The 23,603-nt window shown below is 55.3% G+C and overlaps 2 protein-coding genes across 10 annotated transcripts; one reads left to right on the plus strand and one right to left on the minus strand.

Moving 5' to 3' along the window:
• Window positions 1–53: 53 nt before the first annotated feature.
• Window positions 54–9,136, plus strand: FAM131A (family with sequence similarity 131 member A). Of its 6 annotated transcripts, none has more exons than XM_031682332.2 (7): window positions 54–728; window positions 1,917–1,977; window positions 2,885–3,027; window positions 5,261–5,354; window positions 5,604–5,786; window positions 5,955–6,071; window positions 7,391–9,136. In XM_031682332.2, exons 4-7 carry the CDS (start codon window positions 5,285–5,287, stop codon window positions 7,867–7,869), a joined length of 849 nt encoding a protein of 282 aa, XP_031538192.1. In that variant the 5' UTR covers window positions 54–728; window positions 1,917–1,977; window positions 2,885–3,027; window positions 5,261–5,284; the 3' UTR covers window positions 7,870–9,136. The 6 variants fall into 6 exon arrangements, with proteins under 6 accessions (XP_031538192.1, XP_015092140.1, XP_031538193.1 ...); XM_072962155.1 differs by lacking the exons at window positions 54–728; window positions 1,917–1,977 and adding exons at window positions 2,179–2,287; window positions 3,454–3,500; XM_015236654.3 differs by lacking the exon at window positions 1,917–1,977.
• CLCN2 (chloride voltage-gated channel 2) lies at window positions 9,048–23,414 on the minus strand. Of its 4 annotated transcripts, XM_072962151.1 has the most exons (24): window positions 23,137–23,414; window positions 20,711–20,867; window positions 20,439–20,570; window positions 19,956–20,084; window positions 19,736–19,869; window positions 19,553–19,630; window positions 19,392–19,470; window positions 19,149–19,274; window positions 18,964–19,048; window positions 18,773–18,874; window positions 17,805–17,889; window positions 17,513–17,668; window positions 17,049–17,118; window positions 16,685–16,795; window positions 16,249–16,462; window positions 15,787–15,920; window positions 15,341–15,513; window positions 15,100–15,214; window positions 14,796–14,869; window positions 14,510–14,569; window positions 14,330–14,368; window positions 14,050–14,154; window positions 9,758–9,844; window positions 9,048–9,616 (listed from the first exon to the last, which is right to left on the minus strand). In XM_072962151.1, the coding sequence occupies exons 1-24, from the start codon at window positions 23,212–23,214 to the stop codon at window positions 9,422–9,424; spliced, it is 2,718 nt and encodes a 905-aa protein (XP_072818252.1). In that variant the 5' UTR covers window positions 23,215–23,414; the 3' UTR covers window positions 9,048–9,421. The 4 variants fall into 4 exon arrangements, with proteins under 4 accessions (XP_072818252.1, XP_072818254.1, XP_072818253.1 ...); XM_072962153.1 differs by lacking the exon at window positions 20,439–20,570; XM_072962152.1 differs by lacking the exon at window positions 14,510–14,569.
• Window positions 23,415–23,603: the final 189 nt, after the last annotated feature.

Genomic DNA, 23,603 nt, shown 5'->3' on the forward strand with positions numbered 1-23,603 from the left:
CCAGAGCTGGCACTGTAGCACTTCCCGGTGGTAACTTGGCACCCCTCTTGCCTCTTCCCTGTCCATGATTGCGGGGCTGGGGAGTCGCTTTCCTAGGGGGTTGGGCCCTCAAGGTGGACATGGTGGGGTTCCCTGTTGATAATAAGGAGGGGAGATTGGAGACATAACTTGGGGGGGGCTTCATGGAACACACTTGCTGGTCTGTCTTCTACCGGAATGTGACGCAGACGCCTGCGTGTGAAGGCCCTGGATTTCAGGCTGTTCATAGCTGAAGCCTTCTATGGCTTCGATATCTCTCATCTGAAATAAGGGGGCCAGATGCACCGAGGTCTTACGTGCATCCCCACACCCCGAGACCCAGTGAGTCTTAGTCCTTGCCTTGTCCCATTGGTACCCCCGTCTCTTTGGGTCGCTCCGCTGTCAGCTTTGGGAGCAGAGGACGAGCATTTTCCTTGGACTCGGCTCCAGGCTGCCCCTGCGTGGCAGTGACGTCGGCTTCGCCCCACCCTTCTTTGGGTGGTGACGCGAGTGGCCACACCCCCACGCTTACGTCACCGGCCCGGTTCCCTCTCCCGGGAGCGGTGGTGGATGCGCGGCTCCCACCCCCTCCCCGGTGGCGGCCGCGGCCCTACCCTCTGCAAGGCGATGGCCCAGGCCCCGAGCGCAGGCTAGCGTGCCTGGGTGCCCGGCCATGGGCTGTATCGGCTCTCGGAGCCCGTCAGGTCAGGGTAAGAGGCGGAGGCCGGGCCCTGGCTGGGGAGTCTGGCTGCGGCTGCTCTGTGCGCGCCCCGCGGGGGGGTGGGGGCCTTGAGGAGGGGGCCGGTGTTGGAGGAGGGAGGAGCCTGCACTGGGGAGGCGGGCCCGGCAAGAGAAAGGAGCAGGCCTGAGCGGGGAGGGGGCTAAACCGACTCGGGCTCGCTCCCAAGGCCTGCTTGCCTGCCTGCCTGCCTGCCTCTGGGCTTTGCAGGGTGGACTCGTGGTCTTTCTGCCTGCATTCCCACCGCTGAGGGTGGCAGGAGGCGCACAGCCTAGGGAGGGGTGGGCAACCCTCTTCAGCCCGTGGCGACTGCCCCACTCACAATCACCCCCTTCAGCTTACACCTCTCCTCTCACTGTCCTGGGAGTGGCCCTGTGCTGGTAACTTGCTTCTCCTAGCTGTGTCCCAACCCTCTTCAGGAGGTAGCCTGCGAACGCTGGCCAAGCACCCTACTACTACAGAATTTTTGACTAAATTTACCATCCCCTTTAGAGTCTCCTGGTTGATGAAGGGAACCCGCAGCCCCATTTGGGGCACCTGTGAGCACTTGGTCACTTCTCACCTTGTACAACTGTTTTAGTTACCTTCTCCTACTACTAACAAAAACAAAAATCACCCTACCCTGTGGAGGGAAACAGGAGCCCAAAGGGAGGCCCTCAGGACATCCTTCCCACAATTGCTGACCCTTAGTTGCGCCTTAGTTCCCATGGATGGTGGTGCACACTGGGGCCTTGCCTTAGATGTCTGAGGTGGGTCAGCCTACTTTACTCCACTGTCATGGATTTCTCCAAGCCTAAGTCCAGTGGGAACTTGTGACGTTGAGGGCTGGGTTTGGAATGGGTTCTGGGTCTTCAGGGCAGGCGGTCAGTCACACAGGCATTAGTGTAGTTGGTACTTGAGGTTCTTTTGAGCTAAGACTAGCTGAGATTTGTGCTTTACTTAGGCTCCCATGAGGAATTCTGGGATTTGTAGTCTTAAATTAATCTCATGATTTTTCAAAGCTGAGAAGCAGCAGGCTGCTCTGATCCCTCTGGCCCTGCTAAAGCTTGGAATTCAGGAAGTCTTGGCTGACCTAATGACTCATCTCAAGAGCCCTGATTAGGTACCAGCTGGGGGCCAGGAATGGCCTGTAACCTTGTGTCTTCCTTTTGGTTGGTAGCATTTCTGGGGACCACCAGCTGGCTGAGGCTCAGGGACAGAGACGGCTGCTCCAGCTAAAGGTCAGTTGTGATGTACATTGCCTCTTGGCACTGTCTAAGGGATGGGCCTCAGCTCCCACCTCCTCAAAGCCATGAGGCAGAAGTGTTCTCCTTATGTGACTAGGCACAGGTTCCAAGTGGGGAGGGGACTGACTCCACATCCGGAGCCAAAATAGGAATAGAACTGGGAGCTGAGCCTGGAGCGGTTCTGGGCTTTTAGTTCTCTGCATCAACACAGCCAGCATGCCTATGATTTCTGTGCTGGGCAAAATGTTTCTGTGGCAGCGTGAAGGGCCTGGAGGACGATGGACTTGTCAGACAAGTCGCAGAGGTGAGATCAGGGACATAGATGTGATTTGGGAGGTGATGGGAAGCTGAGGGGTAGGGTGCTCTGGTGGCAAGAGGAAAATTACTCTGGCTTAGATACTGAGAACCAGGCTGAAATAGGACCAGACAAGGCATCAGAAGAAAGCTTTAGGGGACTGGGGTGAAAGGTGGAAAAAATCACAGATTTGTCAGAAAAGAGTAAAGAACTGCATACAAGCTGAGGCTGGCAAGAGGAAAGAACCAAGAGAAGGAAGGCAGCAAGCCTGCAAAAGGTCTAAGGTGGTGGTGGGGAGAGGGTGGTGATGGTGGTGGAAGAATGTGGTGTGCTCCAAGAGGAATGGGTAGGCTGAGAAACCCGAGAAGATTCAGAATTTTTCAAAGTTTAGGTTTCATACTTTGGGTTTTGGTGGCAGAATATATCTTGAGGAGGACAGTGGCCAATGTCTGCCACAAAATGGCCCCAGGGGTCTGAAGGTCAGGGCTGTGGGACAGGGGCTTTCAGACTTGTGGAGAGCACCAGGTGGTTGCTTATAGTCTAAGAGGTGGGGGAATCTTGGCAGAAATGGGAGCCAAACTGAACAGCCTTTCCCCCACTCCTCAGTGGCCTCGGACCCCTCGTGGGCTGTGGAGTGGATCGAACTTCCTCGGGGCCTCTCTCTATCTTCCCTGGGATCTGCTCGGACCCTCCGAGGCTGGAGCCGGTCCTCCCGCCCTTCCTCCGTGGACAGCCAGGACTTGCCAGAGGTGCTGGGCCCTTCGTGTTGGTAGAGGGAAGGGGGCGCCCCCCACCATCCGCATCCACACCAAGAGATTCTGTGTACTCCACCCCCGCCTCGCCAGCCTGCTTCTGGCTCTCTTTTCCTGCGAGCGGAGGCGCTATCCGGCCGGCAGGGCTGCAAGACCGCCCCCGCGCCGGTCTGCTCTGCTCGGCGCGGTGCCAGCGGGCGGGCTTGCTTGCGCCTTGGGCCCTGACGTCAGCGCATCCCGGGCCGGGCCGTATCCCGGGAGACCCTGTTGCATGGTGATGGGTTGCCAGGGTGACATACACCTTTTCTCTGGGCCTGGGCCGCAGCTGCGCGGAGCGCTGACACGGATGGCGGTGGCTGGGGGGAGTGATGGGAGGGAGGGAGAGCGAGCCAGGAAACACCCAGCAGGTGCTCCTCCCCCCAGGGCTGGCCAGAAGCTGCCGGAGCCACCCTGGGGGCCCTGTCAGCCAGGTACTGAAGGGGAGGGACAGAGGGTGGGCTTGAGGTCAAGGGGTAGGCGGAGTCCCTTTCTGAGGGGTGGAACGTAATGGAGGAGAGCTAGGAAATGCTGGGGAGGGGGCATGTGCCTCTGATTTCATTCATTCATTGAGGGAGGCGTTTGCCGGGGCTGCCAAGGGGCACTGAATCAGGTGCAGGGTGGAGGAAGGAACCCAGGTGAATCAGATTTAGGCCTTACCATCCCAAGATCCCTCAAGAAAGATGCAAAGGCAATGCTGTGATGGGGGTGGGGGCGTTGAAGAAGACAAACTGTGAACTGAAACATAATAGGAGGTGGCACTTGAGAGTCAGGCCTTAAATGATAAGAGAACATTTTGTCAGGCAAGGATAGCATTCTTGGCCCAGGGGAAAGTTGCTTTCCTTTGCCTGGAGGCAGGAGGGCTGCTTCCTTACCGGGAAGGTGGAGAAGTGGGCTTTTCCTGGGCAGAGGAGATCAGGGGTGGATTCCAAGCAGGCCTGGAAGGAGGCTAGGGCCTCACAGAGTTCCTTCAGTGCCTGACTGTGAAGCTTACACTTCATTGGGCGTTGGAGGAGCCCAGAAAAGATTTTAAATAGGGACATGTTGTGACCAGTTGCACTCCAGGAAGATAATTTGTTCACATTTGTATTTTGCCTCATTCATTCAGCTTATGTGTTTTGAGAGATTACTCTGTACCAGGCACTGTGCTAAACTCAAGGGTGCAGCAGTGACTGAGAGACACTGAATTTCTCAAAGAGTTACAAGCTACAAGAGCTAAGACCAACAAGTAATAAGGAAACATACGAAATAGACCATGATGATACACACGGGGTTATGTTGATGGAGGATGCTGACTTGTTACAGACTACAGAGGGAGGATGGACAACTGGTATGGTGGCCAGGAAGGCTCTCTGAGGGAGTGGTTCAGCCAAGACCCAAAAGATGAGAAACAAAGAGCCAGACAGTCATGGGAGATGTGGCGGGGGTACATTTACACAACATTCTGGGCTGAGAAAATAGCATGGAGTTAGAACTTAGGGGGACCACCACTTGTACTAATCGGGGCAAAGGGCACTGAGGGCTCACCCTTAAGGAGGAGCAGTGGCAGCGGGAGTAGAAAGGATGAGGGTTGTGTAAGAGGAAGTTTGGAGATGGAATCATTAGGTTTTAACAACAGATATGGGTCAGCAAGGCTTACGGGAGAGCTGATGGTGATGCTGAGGCTTGGAGCCAGGCTGCAGGGGAGAATGGTGGGGTGATGCAAAGTAAGGAAGTCCGGAAGCAGGGCTGGAAATGGGAACAAAGTATTGGGTTTGGTTTTGGTCATGCTGAGTTTGTGGCCCTGTAGGCTCCAGAAACAGCTAGAATGTGGGTCTGAAAACTGAGAGGAGGAGAGGGGCAAGGGGGAAAGGACCCGGAGGAACCTGATGGCATACCCTGTCCCTTCCTCTTCTATCTTCCCACTCCATTTACTTGCCAACCTGCTTCCTTCCCCTCTGTAGGCAGGGAAGGTGGAGAATTAGCTGCTGTTCTGCTCCTTTGGGCCTGCCCGAGTCTCCATTGCTCCCCAGGAGGACAGTTTGCTCATCCTGGCTTCTTAGTCTCTTACATATCCCAGCAGCCACTGGGACATTTGAAATACCCTGACATCTCTTCCCAGCTTCCATATCCCCTTGACGCCTTGGGTAGAGTATAGACGTATGGGAGTCGCTGCTGTCAGAGGGGCACTCACCCTCTAATGCTATCACCCAAGGTGAATGTTGGAGACACAGTCGCGATGCTGCCCAAGTCCCGGAGAGCCCTAACTATCCAGGAGATTGCTGCACTGGCCAGATCCTCCCTGCATGGTATGCATCTTCTCCCATGCTTTTGACCGTTTGGTCCTTTCTTCTCCCTTTTGCCCATGCCCTTGGGGACTGTATCCTGTGAGCTCTTGCTGGGATCTTCCTTTTCCTCCCTTTCTCAGCTGAATGCCAGCCCTCTCTGCCCACCCAGAGGCATATGTGGACCCTAATTACCACCACCCTTCCACTTCCCTCCCAGATGCTCCCTGGCCTGTGCCCTTACCAGGTTTTCTCACTCTGCCCCATCTCCAGGTATTTCCCAGGTGGTGAAGGACCACGTGACCAAGCCCACCGCCATGGCCCAGGGCCGAGTGGCTCACCTCATTGAGTGGAAGGGCTGGAGCAAGCCAAGTGACTCGCCTGCTGCCCTGGAATCAGCCTTTTCCTCCTATTCAGACCTCAGCGAGGGTGAACAAGAGGCTCGCTTTGCAGCAGGTGGGTACAGCAAGGGGGTCAGCCACACGTTTGTCATAGGGATGCTCGCTCTCATCTCCTTGGGCCTGATGTGGGGGTTGGAGTCTTTCCACACTCCAGTGGCTCCCCTCTCGTGTGCCCAAGCCTCAGCTTTTCTCTGCTAAATGAATTCTGTGTTCTTCCTGACAGGAGTGGCTGAGCAATTTGCCATTGCAGAAGCCAAGCTTCGGGCATGGTCTTCAGTGGATGGTGAGGACTCCACGGATGAATCCTATGATGAGGACTTTGCTGGGGGAACTGACTCAGGTGAGGGGACATCCCATGTGAGTGCTGCCAGCTGGGGTGGAATTGCCTGATAAGCTTTGTGATTCAGAGCTCAGCCTTTGTTTTGGAAGGGGAGTTCCAGAATGTCCTCAGCCTGTGGAAGGAGGAAGGGGAGGGACAGACTCCATCCAGGTACCTCTCGACATTCCAGAGGAAGGAGGCTGTCCACGCTTGTGGGTGGGCAGTCAGCAATTGGAAATGGAGTGGTTCCTTTTCCATAGGTGCTAAGCCTCCTCTGCCGGTCTGGGAAGTTGAACCTTGCAGTCCTTAAGAGAAAAAAAAGGCCCAGAGACCTCACTGACATCTTCTGTGCAGCTGATCTCTGGGAGGGTCTGCAGTGCCTTGCCTTTCTCTCTTAAGGCAGCCTCCTGGCTGGCTGTGGCAGCACAGCTCCTCCTGGGGCTGGGGCCCCAGACAAACAGGAAGGCTTGCTGGGCCTGGACCGCCCACAGGCCTGCTGGCTCCAGCTCAGCATCCTTGCCTTCCAGCCGAGACCTGCCTGTGGGCCTTTCCCAAGGCCAGTGCTTGCAGAGGGGACCCTGCGGGGTCCATGCAGCTGTGCAAAGGCCATCCTTTCATCTTCCATTCTCTCAACCACATGGCTGACTTTCTCTATAGCTTCTGGGCTCAAGCCTCACAGGCCACCATCCCCCGTGACCTCTTTGCCTTTGAAGATTGCCTCCACCCACCCCCACCCCTCAAGCTAATTAACAAGTTCTCCAGGGTGGGCAATACATTAGAACAGACTGGTGACTGCTGCTGTGGTCTAGAGGGGACTGATTTGGATGCTTGAGGCCAAGATGGAGCCATGAACCACAAGTGTTTTTGTTTGAGTTCCAGGCTTGCTTTGACCCCCAGGATAATGATAATAACTAATATTTATCCAAGGCCACTACTAGCCCACGTGGAACCTTTGTGCAAATTAGAAAAAGGCACCCCTTTTTTGGGCAGGCACAGCCCCATGCCAGGGCATGCTACTTGGTGAAGAGAGTGAGGGCTGAATCTCAGCCTTCACTCACTGTCTTGGACAGGTTCCCCTTGTGCAGTGAGCAACCTGCACAACCATGTATGGTATCCCTGTATTCATTGCTTTCTTACTGTGTACCACTCTGTTACTCTCTCAACAGCCCCATAAGGTTAGAACTCTCAATTCACCATTAAGGAATCTAAGGCACCAAGAGGTTAAGTGACTTGCTCCAAGTTATCTAGCTCCCATGAGGGTGGAGTCTGGGGGACGTGGCCTTCGGGCTGGCCAGTTGACATGGGGCTAGCAGGTCTGTCTCCTTCCTCTCCCTCTGCAGATATGGCTGGGCAGCTGCCCCTGGGGCCTCACCTCCAGGACCTCTTCACCGGCCACCGATTCTCCCGGCCTCTGCGCCAGGGCTCTGTGGAGCCTGAGAGCGACTGCTCGCAGACCGTGTCCCCAGAGACCCTGTGCTCTAGTCTGTGCAGCCTGGAGGACGGGTTGCTGGGCTCCCCGGCCCGCCTGGCTTCCCAGCTGCTGGGCGACGAGCTGCTCCTCGCCAAACTGCCCCCCAGCCGGGAAAGTGCCTTCCGCAGCCTGGGCCCATTGGAGGCCCAGGACTCTCTCTACAGCTCGCCCCTCACAGAGTCCTGCCTTTCCCCTGCCACCGAGGAGGAGCCAGCCTCCTGCAAGGACTGCCAGCCGCTCTGCCCGCCACCAGCAGGCAGCTGGGAATGGCAGCAGCAAGCCTCTGATGTAGCTTCTTCTGGGGTGGTATCCTTAGACGAGGAAGAGGTGGAGCCAGAGGAACAGTGACCCAAATCATGCCCAGTGGTGGCATGTGTCCCCTGGCTGCTGCTGGGGACAGAGCCTCCGTGCCCCAGCTCGGGTGAGGCTTCCAGCAGAGCTTCAAAGCCTGGAGGGCTCCTGGGAGCACTCACTCCGTTGTGTGTTTTGCATGAAAGTGTTCCAGAGGAGGCAGGGGCCAGGCTGGGGGCGCATGTCCTGCCCCCACTCCTGGGGTTTGCCGGGGGTTGCCCGGGGCCCCTGGGGCATGGCTACAGCTGTGGCAGACAGTGATGTTCATGTTCTTAAATCAAAAACACCACGTACACATTTTCTCCTCAAATGATGTGAACCCCTAAGGGGGCGGTTGTGACTGGGCTTTGTGGGGTAGAGCGGGAGGGAGCCTGGCCTCCCCTGCCCCGTCCCCCTGCCTCTCTTCTCTGCTTCTCTCCTCACCTCCGAGTCCATGTGCAGTGCTTGACAGAATCATCCCCTCTAGGGGGGCCGGCTCTGACCCTCCAGGAGCGGACAGATTAAGCCGCCCCTCGAGGGCCCCTTGCCCACCTGGGCTCGTGCTGTGCTTCACCTCTCCATCGTCTCTAAATCTTCTTTTTCCTAAAGAGGGGTATGGTCTGTTCTTTCAGTGGAATCTTCTCTGGGAGGCACTGGAATGATGAAAGCCTGTACTCTCTTGGTCCTTTTCCTGGCCCCTGTGATGGGGTCTGGGCCCTTTCCCAGCCCCTTGTGGGCAGGGTCCTGGGGCCTCACAGCCAGCAGGCTGCCCCATTCACTCAGAGCTCTCTTTCGGGTGGTGGTGTTGGAAGAAGGGATGGCTCTGGTTGCCAGAGTGGAGATTTGGATGTTCTTCTGGAGAGGGCCACAAGGGGGCCACACAGTGGCCGGGCAGTTGTCTGCAGGAGTTGTGCCAACGAGGGACAGTCCTGAGGAGTGTCTCTCCTCAGGGAGGAGAGAAGGTAGTGCCTTTCTTGGCTGAATGAAAGGACAAAACTACCTTTCTAGGGGCCTCTGCCCCAGCCAGGGTATTGATGAGCAAATGGTGATGGCCTCTGCAGATCCTGCATTCCATGGACTGCGGGCTCTGGAGTGTTACAGCCATGGTGGGTGTGGGTGGCTGCTGAATTTGGAGCCTTGTCGGCTTTGGCAAGTGAGAGGGCCCAAGGTAAGAACAGAGCTGATGGGCACAGGCATTCTATATATAAGTGGCTCATTAGGTGTTTATTTTGTTCTATTTAAGAATTTGTTTTATTAAATTAATATAAAAATCTTTGTAAATCTCTATATACATCTGGTCATTGGAGGTTCCAGTATAAACCCATCTTAGTTCTACCCCTTCCCCCTCAAAGGGGGAGCAGGGGTCACGTGACCCTTTCCCCATCCTGCTGGGCAGTGCTGATCTTCCTGCCCTTGGGACACTTGCTGCAGGTGGGCACTGGGTCAGATTCTAGGTAGGATGAGCCAGGAGAAGCTAGCACCCCACGTCTGGAAGCGGGGCTGGTGCTCCCACTTTCCCAAGGCAGGAGGAACAGGAGAGGTGTAGGATCCGGGCTGCCCTCCCAGGGGATCACTGGCACTTATCGTCGCTGTCAGAAGGGCTGCCCTCCCGGGGGAGGCCATGGCGGGAGCGGGGTCCCCAGAGTGCATGCACTTCAGTGGTCTCTGTGTCGCTGCTGCTGGTGGCACTGTCACGGAAGCTGGCAAGGGGTGGCCGGACTTTCACACCCTGTGCTGTGACAGAACCCTCGATAGCCTTCCGGAGCTGGAAAGATGAGAGGGTCAGATGTGTGGACTTGGAGCTCCCTGCTCAGACTCCTCCCCAGCACTTCCCCAGGTGAGCAGGACATATGCCTCCATGCCTTTTTGGATGTGGAAGTGGCTTTGATGGCCACTATCATCTCACCTCCTTTAGGGTGACGATTCCAATGAGTCTGCCAATACTGGTGACATAAGCGTGGTCCACTCCCAGCAGTGAGAAGATGGTGTGCGTCTGTGGGGTGGAGAGAAAACACATTGGACTTGATGTGTGAGGGGACAGCTCTAAATTACAGGCCAGAGGGACCCAGGAAGGTGGTGGTAGGGAGTAGGAGGGGTGCCATGGATGGTGAGGGGAAGGGGCCAGGCCCACTGGAGGAAAAAGAGGAATAATGAGAGTGTTTCTGTAACCAGGCCTCAGAAACTCGATACTGGGAATGTTTATGTTGCTTATGTTGATGGAGCAATCCTCATCCCACGTTAGAAAGGACAGAGGAAAGAATGACTGTTCAAATCCAGCATCTAATGACTGGCCAGGCACTGGGTTAGGTCTTAGGTCTTTCTTACTTTAGCATTTAATTTCAGTAGTATCCTGAGCAGTAAGTATGATACCGATTCTACGGGAGAGGCACCATGAGGCTGAGTGCTGAAGTGACCGCTCAGGGTCATTGGTAAGAAGTGGTCTTGCAGCCCAGGTCACTTGTCATCACACTATAGAAGGAGGAAGCACAGCCCCAGTTGTCCTGTGCAGATGTCCGATTAGTCATGGAGATACCCGGGACGGAGGTTCCACACACCCCGCAACCGCTTAGAGGTACTGGCCCTGAATCCTCTAGCCCACCTCAGTGGCTGACACACGTTTCCCATTTGGAACCCCTTTACCCTGGCTTTGACATCCCAGTCTTGGCCTGCAGCACTCTGCATCTCTCATACAGTTTGCTTTTTCTGGGGCCTATGTAGCACTCAAGGTCCTTTTGACATATACCTTGCAGTCCAGGGGGATAACAGTTGCCCCCATCCCCCCATGTTTTTCTTGCTTTGGGCCCTCCTCCAAGCTTTCAGATGTAATCACCAAGGGTTCAGAAACTACCAGCCAGTTCCCCTTGTGCTCTAAGTAGATTTTCTTGGGCCAGATGTCTTGAAAAGCACTCTACTGACTCAGCAGTTCCTGGAATTTTTGGCCTATCATTTATCACACTGTTTTGAGTTTAGTTGTAAACCTTTTGGCTTAATGTTTGAATCAAAATGGGCATTAATAACCCAGCTTCTTGAGTACCAGTTACTAAGAACTCATTGTAATCATCTTAGCACTTTAGAAATGATTTCTTATACAGTTGCTAAACCCTTTACTAAAGGACTTCCAGAACTTTCTTAACTTTCTTCATCTGTGGCATGACAGTACTTATAAAAGGAGCTTGAAGTTCAGTTTTAGAATAAGCTTTTCTGTGCTCCTTTGCTACCTATGTCATAACTGTCATGTGGTTAGCGAGCTCCTCCTCATATCTGACTGGAATCCTATGTACTACAAGTTAACATGCTGTTGTTTTAAGAGTTCCTGTTTCACTAATCCCTTGGCCTTGCCTTCTTCTGGTTTAATAATCCCTCTCATCTTCTCCCAAGGATTCTACTAAATAGTTCCCCTGGATTTGCTGTTCTTCACAATCCTGATCAGAGTGAGCTTCTGGCAGATTATAAGCCTTTTAGGTTTGCAAACCACTTGTCCCATTAAACCTTACTGATCTACTTTCTGAACATCCTGGCCATTCTCCCCAACTCCCTCACAATCCTCACCAGGAGGGGCCACAACCTCCTACTGGGCTCTGCTTCCTGCCCTACTTTCCTCCAACTTGGCTCTGCCATCCTAAGAGCTTTCCCAAACTTGAGTTAGACCCCAGACTCCCCAGCATGGCCCATAAGACACTTCCTAAGCCCACTCCAGGCTGTCTTCCCAGCCTCAGATGCTGCCAGGCACCCCAGCTTCCAGCCTCATATAATCACTCATCCTTTTCTGAAAACATCCGTCTCTTCCACACTTCAGCCCTTCCTGCAAAATACCATCTTTTAAAGTCCCCTGCTGTTTGCCTCTCAGTATAAGTAGTAGTAGTAATTCCTAACATATGTGGGATACGTACTATGTGCCAGGCGCTGTTGAAAGTGCTTCATACGTTATCAATGCTAATCCTCAGAAAAACGATACAGGTTCAAGGATCCCATTTTACAGATAAGGAACGTGAAGCACAGAGAGGCTAAGAAATGTGACAAGGTTAAAAAGCCAGCTACCATGTGGTAGAGTGAGAACTGGGTTCAAACCACTGGCCTCCTGCTGGCACTCAACCCCTCCCCACCCCAACTGCTGCCCTGCGGGCGGCCCTGAAAGAATGAGGTGCTTGGCTAGGCTAGTACGGGGAGGTTCAGTTGCACAGGCTCCTAAAACATCTCCAGTGTATTCTCTCTCCCCTCTCAATGTTCCTTTCTTGGACTTAATTGGGCTACTACTTACTGACTCCTCAGGCCGGCAAGGACATTGTGACTTCTCATCTTTTATGTTCTTATCGCTTCCAGTTCTTTATACTTTTTTTAGTTGGTTCCTCAAAGCCTTCTTTTCTTCCTCTGATTTTTAAGTTTGTAACAAACACCTACTTTGTTTTTTTCATTTTAATTTAATTAGACACCAGGGAGCCCATTGGAGGGCTCGTACTTCTTGGGCTTGGGAACAGTTAATTGACAGAGAGAGGGACAGTGTGGCCTTCTGAAAGACTCCTGGGATAGGGGCCAGAAAATCTGGCCTCTGGGCCTGACTCCACTATACTGACTTGGGCAAGTGACCTCCTCACTGCCTTAGTTTCCCCATGTATTAAAATGGTTAAATCTACAGGCTTCTGTTGGGGAGGATATAGCTCAGTGTGAGAATGTTTGGTTAGCAAGTACAAGGTCCTGGGTTCAATCCCCAGTACTTCCATTAAAAAATAAATGAATAAATAAACCTAATTACTCCTCCCCACCCCCCAATTTTTTAAAAAGCTATTAAAAAAAAATCCACAGGCTTTTGGGTCAGACCATCTAGGATTCCAGGCCTGGTTCTGCTACCTACTAGCTGTGTGACCTTGGGAAACCTGCTTAACCTCTCTGAATCTCAGTGTCCTCATCTATAAAAACTGGAATATCACAATAACCATCAGTTTGGTTGTGAGGATTAAATTAAACATGTGAAGCACTTAGCCCACTGCCTGGCACATAGCAGACACTAAAAAAATGTCAGCATTATCATCATCATCATGCAATGTTTGAAGATTAAGTAAGATGATGGAAAAGCTTTAGAGGTCTTAGGAAGAAAGGCTTTAAATAAAAGCCAAATGTATTATTCACAGGCCTATCTTCTTTTTTTCTTGCAACTGCACTGCAGTTCCCCACTCACTTTGATCCAAGGTTTTTACCCCAAGGTTTATAAGTACCTTTATTACTTTTTGCTTTTTGTTGTCGTCCCGTCCTTCCTGCCCCAGCCTCTGCTTGTCTGTCCTAGGCTGGCTCTTGGGCACAGCTTGCGTCTAAGCTAGCTGCCCAAGTTGCAGACCTTGGGAGTATCTCCCACCTCTGCACCTTCCCAACCCCATGCCTCAGAAGCTCGCACATTAAGTCAGTCAGCAATTTAGCTAAACCCCCCAGGTTTCCACCCTAGCAGCCTGCTGGGTGTGCCCGTACTCCCTGCCTTCACTTAGAGGCCTGAAGATGCCCAATGATGCCAGCCACTCCTTCTTGGGGAGCCCCTGAGGTAGTCCTCCAAAGAAAGCCCCCACCCTCCATTGGCATCAGCCTTACGCCCCAGCAACCTGCCTTGACGCCAATTTTCTCCCCATTTATGCAGGCTGTCTTGCCCTTCTGCTGAGCTATCTTCCTGTGTCCCTACCAGTTTTCCTTTGGCCTACGTTAAGTCAGACTTTCTGGGGTCTGACATTCCAAGCCCCCCACTAGGCACTTCTCATCTTTGTTTATCTTTTCTCTACAGTGTCTCCACCCCTACGTGGATGTTTGTTAGCTTGTTTATTAAATTTTCTTATCCTTGTTTGTCATCCATTTATTTCAGTGTGGGTGTATCAGCTTTGTTGGGTGCTGGCAGCCTCCTGCCCAGCTCTGACCCTAGAGGGTCAGAGGCCTTTTGGCTTCCACCCAGCTCAAGCCCTGTCTTTGCTGGTTCAGAGTTCCCTGGGGGTAAGGCTGAGCAGAGGAAAAATGATGCCTGGCTCCACCATAGGCAGGAAGAGGCTAAGGGGCCCTGGCTCCTAACCTCCCATGGTTTGAAGCAATGTGTTTGAAAAACATCTTAGCACAGAGCTCTCTGCTGTCTCTTTTCTCCCCACTGGCTTGAATCTAAACTTGTGGGAGGATCTAGATCCCTACTCTTTGCTCTTGAGAGCAGAGGCAGCGCTGGCCCTCTGGCCCTACCTTGTGCAAAGAGGTCCGTTCCACCAGCTGGAAGGGAGCAGGGTCAATTTTGCAGTCACTGAAGTTGACAGGTTCATCGAGTTGCTGCTCCTCCCACTCTAGAATCTGAGGGAACAAGACTAGGAGGGTTAGGGAGAAGGTGCCAATAGCTGTTCTCACCTCCCTAAAAGTTGACTTTCCCTTTTTCCTATCCCATGGTCCCTCCCACAGGGACAGTAGCCAAGGTGATGACTGAACACATCCAGGAAGAAACAGAGTCCAGAGTCCAGTCACACCTTACCTCCTCAGGGGTCATCTCGCCTTCCAGGTCGGAGTCGCTCTAGGAGAGAGGAAGGAAGGTTGGCACCTAGGAGCTGAGGAGGTGGCTGTATCTCCCCAGCTCAGGGGAGGCTTGCCCGGCCTAGACCCTGGCCCTCCCTGTCTAGTGCTTCTGAGCTTTAGGCAGAAAGGGAGCACTCACCGCCAGGGAGATTCGGACCCGCTTCAGCTTGCGCTTGTCACATTTTTCCGACTTCTCCAACTTTGTTAGAGCCAAACCAGAGAGAAGAGGAGTTGATGTTATAGGGAGGAGGGAGGTGAGGGAAAGTGGTGGGCCAGGAGGAAGGGCACACTGCAGGGACAGAGCTGGTATTTAGGAGGGCAGATGGGCCAGGAGGCAGGCACTGCAGGGTTAATGGAGAGGTGGTCTCAGCATCAGAGAGAGAGGTGGAAAGAAAGAGCCAGATGGAGAGGCTCCAAACACTCACCTCTGAAGCAGCCTCGGGAGGTGGGCTGCCACAGAAGAGGCTTCTGAGGGCAATGCCTGCCTGCTCCATGTTCCCTGTGTTCCCAAACACAAGGACCCGAGGGCAAGGTCATCTTTGCCAGAAAGGACCAGGAGAGGTGACGAGGGCAAGGGGAGAGGCGTCCCAGTTCGACTCCTGGCCCATCTGGACAGCGTCTTAGCTGGGATGTGCTCCAGTAGAAAGGCTGGGCAGGGATCCTAGTGGGTCTCAGGGGCTGGGCTCTGGCTCTGTTGGAGGACAGAAGGCTAGCAGGAGATGGGCTCACCTGTGGGACTCTCCTTGAGGTCTGTGGTGTTGCTGGGGCCCCTCTTGAGAGCAGGCTTCAGGGGCTTGTGCATCTCCCCCCGGACTGCAGGGAAGCCTGAGTCCTCTGTGTCTACCTGCACAGACAGAAAGGAGTTGGGGAGCCTGTGGCCCCAGACCACCTCTATGTCGCCCTCCCAATCAGTCTACACAATGACATTTAGGAAGTCTGGGTGCCTCCACCGTGGGCCTTTTCCCCTCACCTGGAAGCGGACAGAGGTCTCAGGGCTGGGGGGATTCTCCTGATCAGAGGGTGAGGCAGTCTGGGCAGCGCGGCGCTCCTGCATGTACTGCCGCCGGCGGGCTGGGCTCAGTTGGGCCCCCAGCAATGCCACCACCTGCGAGCGTTCGATGGAGCCCAGGAGGATCATGGACTCTGGATGGAGCAGGTGGGAGGGTTCAGGAGCCGTGAATGAGGCCCTCTTACCCTCTGGCCTTCTCTCACACTCAGCATGGGGCCTTGGACACAGGCCACACATTCGAGGAAACCCTGGCTGGCAGTGCTGGCTTACTCCCTTTGAAACCAAGGAGACTTGTCCTGAGCTCCTGCCCCGCCCATTTCTTGAGCAGCGACCCTGGGAGATGACCCTGACCCTAGGAGATGACCCTGTTAGATGACCCTAGCACCTGGGCCCCTTCCTGGTCTCACCAGGGGACTCTACTAGGGCCAACATGCGACCCTTGGTCCTGTGCAGTGCCAACCGCAGGTCCCGGAAGGTGCAGCTGAGGGCCACGTGGGGAACATCCCGAACCATGATGTCCTCCACTCGCACCCGGTACTGCCTGAGGGTGGAGAAAGGCACTTGGTTTGTGGTCAGCATGGGGAGGGTAGCCCGGAGCACAACCATCCCAGGGCCATAAGGAAAGCCTCAAAGCCTATGAGGAAAAGGGCTAAGCATCAAGGAGTACCCACTGACTTCGTTCTGATCAGGTGGGCCAGCCATAGCTCCCCCAGGGAGTGGACAAGGTCAGCTCTGACTAGGAGGGAGCAGGGTGGCTGATCTCCCAGCCTCACTGGCTGAGGACCTTCTTGGAGGTGGGTGTGAGGGGGTCCTAGGATGCCTTCTGCCCCTCCCTCACCCCCCACCCCCCATCACCCAGTCCTTCGTACTGGTGGCGGCCCCAGCCCAGCTCAGGCAGATAGGGCAGTTTCTTGATTCGGATGATGCTGTCATAGAGTGAGGGCTGTAGGCTCTGGGCAACGGCGTTGGCCAGGATGACGGCGATCATAACAGGCAGGATGTGGGCGATCTGGCCTGTGAGCTCGAACACAATCACGGCCGTGGACACTGTGTGTGTCACTGCTCCTGCCAGTGCAGCTGCCCCTGCGGACAGCCACACTCAGTCTCTCAGAGTGCCCAGGTCCCAGACGACCCTCCCCACCCAGACACAGTCCTGTAGGACCGCTTGAGGCCACTCAGTACAATTCTGGGGAGTGGGTTTCTGCATCTGAAGGAAGCCTAGTTTCTGCCAGCAGGGGGCACCAAAGCCTCAGGCCCTGTGCCCTGACGAGTTTTCCAAGACAGACTGGGACCAGGAGCACTCACCCACCACTGCATAGCCTCCGGGCACAATCCGGTAAGTGCTGCTATCTGTGTGAATCCCATCTGGGAACCAAGCAGCCATGCTTTCACCCACCAGACGCCCAAATGCTGCTCCTTTAGGGAGGGGGGTGGGAAGAGAAACAGGTAGTGGAGGGGGAGGGCAGGGACACTAGGAAGAGAGAGGGTCAGAGGGTAGGGAAGGGGCCAGTGGGTCATTCAGTGCAGAGGACTGCCCTGCAGGGGTTGGGGTTGGGGCTGGGCTGGGGCTGGGGCTGGGGCTGGACCAAAACCCCTTCCCAGGTAGAGAGGGGATGGACAGGGGTGGCCAGAGGGTGCAGGCTGGGAGAATAGGCAGCTGAAGACTCACCAATGACAAAGACAGGCATGAAGGCCCCGCAGGGCACTGGGATGGTGGTGGCCAGTGCAGACATCCAGAACTGCAGGCAGGAGGTCGTTCAAACAGGGAGAGGCGCCACCTGGCCCCAGGCAGCCCCCAGCTTCACCCCAGAAGCCTACCTTCCTTATTAGTCAGGCACAAACATCCCAGCTATCTCAGAATCCCCCAGAGGTAAAGAAAAAGGGAAGGACTCCGGAACCAGGTGGCTTGGGTTCAAATCTTCACTCTGCCATCTAAAGCTGTGTGACTTTGGGCCAGTTACTTAACCACTTTCTGCCTCAACTTCCCATCTTTAAAACAAGGGTACTTAATAGTACCTTTGCCATAGCATTGTGGTGAAGCTTAAAGGGAGTTAATATTTTGAAAGTTCTTAGATTGTGCCCGGCATAATCACAGTAAGCCTATGTTGCGTATATATATGTAAACAGCCGCACCTTCATGAGAATGAAGATGACCAAGGTGAGGAAGACGTTGGCGCGTGGTGGGCTCCAGGCCTGTGAGGTTCCGGGTGGCTCTAGCTCCTCCATCAGACCCTGGCGGACCCATGTCCGGTTGTCAAACAGGGTGACCAGTGTCTCTTTCTGTGAGAGCTATAGATGGACAGGGTTCCTCAGGCTGGGGAACTGACAAGATGAAGGGAAGGGGCCCACAGGAGAGCAAGGGCTGTTGGATTTAGAAGGGACGCATGCCAAGAGAAAACACAATTCCTGTTCTTCCTGGGGTTACCTGTCCGGCCATGAACTGTCCAAAGCCAGGCGGAAAGGTCAGAGTAGAGATGAGCAGGGTCACCAGTGCCGGGAAGAGCAGGCGTCTAGAGATGTAGGTTTCACAGCATCAAACACCTACTACAGACTGGTGATAGGTTTGGGTGCCCTCACATACCTCAGGGCCGAGGCCATAGGAGAGCGTTGGCTCTTACATAAAAGGACGCAGTTCTGAGAGAAGACCCTCTTTGCTGTTCATGATATGATGGCCCTGAGGGTGATGGCCATCCAGGGTTATAATGAGCCCAAATGCTTTTCTGCTGGCTCCTGACTCCCTAAGTGGGCAGCAGCAGCAGAAAATCCATCCCCAGCCCTCTCTGGACAACTGCCGAGCTGCAACTCCTCCCCCATCAGAAACCCTGGCTGAAGAGCTCATTATGAGTGTGGAGAAGTTTCTGCCTCCATCTGTTTCTCTGTGGTGACATAAGAGTGAAGGCCAGTGTTGAGGAAAGCTCAGGTCACTCATGAAGTTGACCAAAGGTGCCCAAGGGAGCAGGTTCTATTGGAGGCCCTTTCCCTGAAGGATATCAGTCCTAACAGAAGTCATGTCACAGGACTCCCCACTCCCAGTCCTCAGGGTCATGACTGAGAGAGCTGTGCTTCAGAGACAAATCCACAGGGGAGGAGGTAAGGCCCAAACAGCATCCGGGGAGCACTGTTCTCCGAGGCAGGCCAAGGGCCTCAGGGAGGCCTTAGTCTTTCATCCAAAATGCCCTTTCCCACTGACTAAAACTTCAAATATATTTCAGGTGATTCAAATAAAAGCCGAAGTGTTCAATTGCCTGGGAGACACCATTGGCTGATTTTCTCAATGGAATGCCTGTTTTTTTGACTGGGCCACAACTTGCCGTTTCAGTCTCACCACTTCCCCCGGCCACCTGCCCCACCCATGCTGCTCACACAACCCAAAGTGGGCCAGAGTCAACTCACTTCTTCATGAGGAAACGGTTGATGGTTTTCTGCTTCCGCATCACCTGGACAATCTTCCGGTTCAGGTAGACAAAGAGCGCTCCACCGAAGCCACTAGCAATACTGGAGAGGGAAGAAGCACCTGGGTGAAAGGAGGTCTTCCCTCATTTACCTCCTCCTCTCCGACTCACCCCACTCCCTCAGCTCCTCACCCAATGACAGCAAAGGCTGGCAGCTCCTGGAGGTCGAAGGGGAAGTCGAGCCGGAACCGGGTTTTGAATAGAGCCGTAATGGTCTCTGAAGGGAAGCAGAGTAGCAGAGGAAGGTGGGTGCAGCCACGAGAGTCTCCAAACCCCAGCCATCTCGGGGGCTCCCCTCATGCCTCAGGTCCCCTCACCTTCATCGCGGTTCCAGACTGCCAAGACGCGGAAGATGAAGGCACTGAAGGTGGCAGCAAAGAAGCCCCGCCAGTAGTTTCGCACTGCGAAGAAGGTGGAGGTGACCTCGATGCTGAACAGCACACCTGCGGTGCAAGGAGAGCACCACTTGAGGCCGTGGCCTGGCCTAAGGTTGCAGATGCAGATGAGAGGGGCAAAGGAGGCAAGGCCAAGGGCAGGGCTGGGCTGGCCTGACTGCCTACCCCCAATGGGTGCTGCAAAGCAGCAGCCCACTCCCACAGCACAGGCGGCAGCCAGCATCTCTGTGTTCCGGGATTCATTCTGGTGAGAATGGTAGAAAGGGGAGTCAGTGTGGGCTCAGCAGCCCATCCTTCCCTCTGCCTCCTCCCAGGGTCCCCCTTACCTCATAGATGCCCCCAAATAGGGAGAGGAACTTGCTGAGGAGGGCGGCACACATGCTTGCAATATGCACAAAAGGGCCCTAGGGGGTGCGGGCAGGTGGTGAGTGTGGAAGGGGCACCCCCTGATCTTGGTCTGGCTTCCTCCTCCTTTGGGGGGGCTCCCTTGTTTCCCAATCTACACTCACCTCCTTGCCAAGGGGCATCCCGCTGCCGAGGGCACAGGTCAGCCCGATGACCTTAGCTACAAAGGTTTTGAGGGTGAGGTATTCCTTCAGCACCACTCCCCGCAAGATGGTCTTCATCTCGGGGATGCCGGACCCTGGAGAGGGTACAGTCCTAGGAGAGTCACTTGATATGCCCATTTCAGGAGGTCCCATCTCGCCCTCGCTTTCTCTCCTACTGTACCGACAGCCTGAGGAGCCAGGATCTGTGTGAATCCAGCTGAGAAAGTGATGAGGACGACGGGGTAGGTGACCCAGGCCAGGTACTGGAGCAAGAGGCTAGTGTTCAAGCCCCGGGACATCCACTGCTGAGCTGTGGGGAGAGGATGTGCTACTGGAGCTCCGATGTGCATACCCAGTCCCTGCCTGGCCACTGAGGTACTGATGTGACAAGCTGTCCCAGGGAATACCACACGGAACCCGGGCACAAGGGGTAGAGAGGAGGCTGGGGACATTCACTGGGACAAAGATCACTATAGGTAAGAGGGTCAGTTGGACAAGGGAAGGAAGAAGTTGTGGCCTATGGGAGTGGCAATGATTATGCCTGAAGACGGGGCAGTAAGGCTGTCCAGAGGGAGTGGCCAGTGGCCAAGATACTTGGACAAGTGTGGCACGGAGGAAGCAGGTGGGTTCTTCCCAGCACTCCCCCGCCAGCCCTTGTCCTCACCCTGCAGGCAGGCAGCGATGGCATAGTCCATGGCCCAGCTGACCAATGCCATGACGAGCCCCAGCAGGACCAGGAAGATCCAGTCTTCACCAACCCTGGACACTAGGAACTTATGGCAGTGTACGGTGCAGACTGGGAGCAGGGAAGGGAAGAAAGGGGAGGCTGGCACCGAAGTGGTCCTCCCTCTGTCCCCCTCCCTATGGGCAGCTATAGTGGTTTCTGATCCCCTCAGCACAGCACAGCCAAGTTCCCTGCCCCAACCCAGGTCTCACTGTGGCATCGGGCACAACGGCTCTGTCCATATTCCAGGAGCTCTGGGGTAGCCCGAGGGGAAGGTGGACCCCTCCAGGGCTCAGGCCCTCCCAGGCGGATCCGAGCAGCTTCCTCTTTGGCAAAGGCCCCAAGGTCCTGAGTATACCGGCCATACATCTGAGCAATAGAGGAGATGGGGGTTAGCAGGCATGGGCTGAGTGGGGATGTAAGGGAGAGCTCCTGGGGCCTCTACTCCCCTTCTCCCAGCTCCCACATTATACCCTTCTTAAACCCACAGTCCCCACTTCGGCTTAGGGTGTGGGAACAATGCACACTGCAGACTGTGGGGGCTGTCCTGGCTGGAGTGATGGAAACAGCCAAGGTACAGGGACACAGCTCTGGGGGTGGCAGAATAATCGGTCCTCTTCTCACAGGCCTGGGGTGGTACTGGGTAGGAGGAGAACTGAAGAGGAGTGGGAGGGAAGGCTCCAGAGGAGGAAAAGATGGAAAAACCTAAGGCAGTCTGAAAGTGGGAGGAGGGAAGGTCAGAGAATAAGGGATGGTCAAGGACACATGGGTAACAATAAGGGCCTCAGGGAACTGGGGGCAGCTGCGTTGGGCCTAGGAACAGGCGGGGCCCCAATCCTTATCACGTTCCTGCTGGGCCTCTGGCCTGTGACTGACTCAGCTGCACCCCTCCCACCCACCCTAATCCCCTTGTCCCCTTTCTCCACCCCCACCCCCCACCAGCCTGCCTACCCAGCTGGGAGTGGAAAGTCTCTCTGGGTGGGTGGAGAGTGCTTGGTGGTCTCAGCGCCACTCTGGAGCTGCCCTGAGTCCAGTGGCGGGCTGGGGGACAGCAGAAGCTGATGGCTGGGCTGTGACTGTGGACACTGGGGTGATGGGATGGGAGAGTGGCTGAGCCATGGCTAGACCTGCCAAGCTGGGCGTGTGTTGGGGGGTGGGGAGGAGTAGATTCCGGCTGCCACCCGCAGAGCTTCGGGACACAAAGGGCTCCTGTTGGGGCTGGGGTGGGGGGGCAGAGGGAGGGAAAGATAGAGACACAAGAGAGAGAGAGAGTGATAGAGAGCAAGGAGAGGGAGGAAAGGGAACCAGAGACAGGAGGAAGGGGGAGATGAGAGGCCGGTGGAAGGGGCAGAGAAGAGAAAGGAGACCAGAGAGGCAGAAGGGAGGGGGAAAAGAGAGAAAGTAGAGTATAAAGAGGCAGACTCAGCGAAGGAGGGGGAGGTGAGTGTGTGAGAGAAAGACAAAGGAATTGGAAGGACAAGGGGGAGAGGCTGAAGCAGACAGTACTGGGGAGAGAGCTTGAGTCTGAGAACTCATTCCAGAGATAGAGACCAGGCAAAGGAGATGGAGAGGTGGTTGGTGTAAAGATAGACACGATTTCAGAGGCCAGGTGCCTGGCTTCCTTGGCCAATGCCCCATTCTTGGTCTGTGTAAATTGACAGACACTTTCCACCCTATGTAAAGGCTTACCCCTCTACCCTTGCTCCACCCCCATCCCTGCCACCTCTCCTTGTCATCCTGTTTCATCCAGTCACTATCTTGTAACTGGGCACCTCCCAGCCTCAGTTATAGCCCAGGCCCCCTCCTCCTGAAGAGATTCCTTCCCTGCCTCCTTCCTGGGCAAATTCCAGCCTGCACTGATAAAAAAGAGCTACAGGGCCCACTCCCTTCCCTAGACTTTGGGTCCCCCACCCCAATGACACAAGCAGGAGCAATAAGTTTCTCAAACACTGAGTTACAGTGGTGGCCATGAGTCAGCTCAGAACCCCAGGACCCCTGCTTCTAATGATGTTAAGGGACGGTCCTGGGCTGAGTAGGGGCTATATAGACTCAGCATGAACAAAGGTCCCAATTCCCACACCCATTCCTGCTTTACCCATTCTCCATAAAACTCCTGTCCCTAAGGTGGCAGGCCACATTTTCCCAGAGAATTGACCAAAGGGTTCCTGTCAATGCTGGGTTGCCAGACCCTAGGAGTAAGGGCAAGGGCTGGGTTTGGGTCTGATCATCCTTCTATGCACATCGCAGAGACAGAAGGAGTCTTGGATAGTGGAGATAGGAGTGTACAGAAAGTTCAAGGATGAGAGTGGTCTGGAAAATGGTAGTGGGGTGCTGAGACTTGGACCCAGGTGGTAGTGGGGAGGAGCAAAGAAAATGTTGGAAGGTGGGTAAAGGGCAGGACATCTGGAACTAGCACCTGAAGTCCTTGTCCTCTGCAGGCCCCCAGCCTCGGCCAGAAACCTGCATGCAGCTTTCCACCCCTTAGCCCTTCAGCCTCTCAGGCCCTCAAGCCTCAGTTTCCCCAGCTTAGAGGGCTGGAGTGGGATAAGGCTGGGCCCCAGGACCTCGCGCTTCTACGGGTAACCAGGACCAGCGGTCCAGGAGCACATTCCTCAGGGCTCCGCTCGGCTTCACTTACCAGGGTCTGCTCGTACTGCAGCGCCCGCGGCTCCATCCCTTCCTCCGCCACCCCCGCCGCTCCCGCGGCAGCCGCCATCTCCGCTCACAGCCCTCTGGCCTCCCGCGGCGGCTCGGGCTCTGGCCCGGACTCGACTCCCGACCCGCGGAGCCTGCGCCCACACTCGTCCCGTTCCCGCAGCCCGGACGGCCGAGTGCAGAGTGTGGCGGGCCCCGGGCGGGCGCCGCTGGCGGAGCCTCCCGCTCGCGTCCCCTCCTCGGCGGGCGGGCCGAGGGCGGTGCCCTCCGTGCTGCTCCGCCCGCCGGCCCATCCACAGGAGCCGGCCCAGCCCGGCCGGGGTCCAGGTTGGGGCCGCCTCCCAGGCTCCGGAGAGGCAGCAGGGGGCGCTTGGAACGCGCGAGCCCGCGCCCGCTCTCCGCAGAGGCCGGTGATTGAAGAGGGGAGTCCGGGGCCAGAGCCGAGGCGGG

This window comes from Vicugna pacos, chromosome 1 (genome assembly GCF_048564905.1).
Source record: "Vicugna pacos chromosome 1, VicPac4, whole genome shotgun sequence".
Taxonomy (NCBI): domain Eukaryota; kingdom Metazoa; phylum Chordata; class Mammalia; order Artiodactyla; family Camelidae; genus Vicugna; species Vicugna pacos.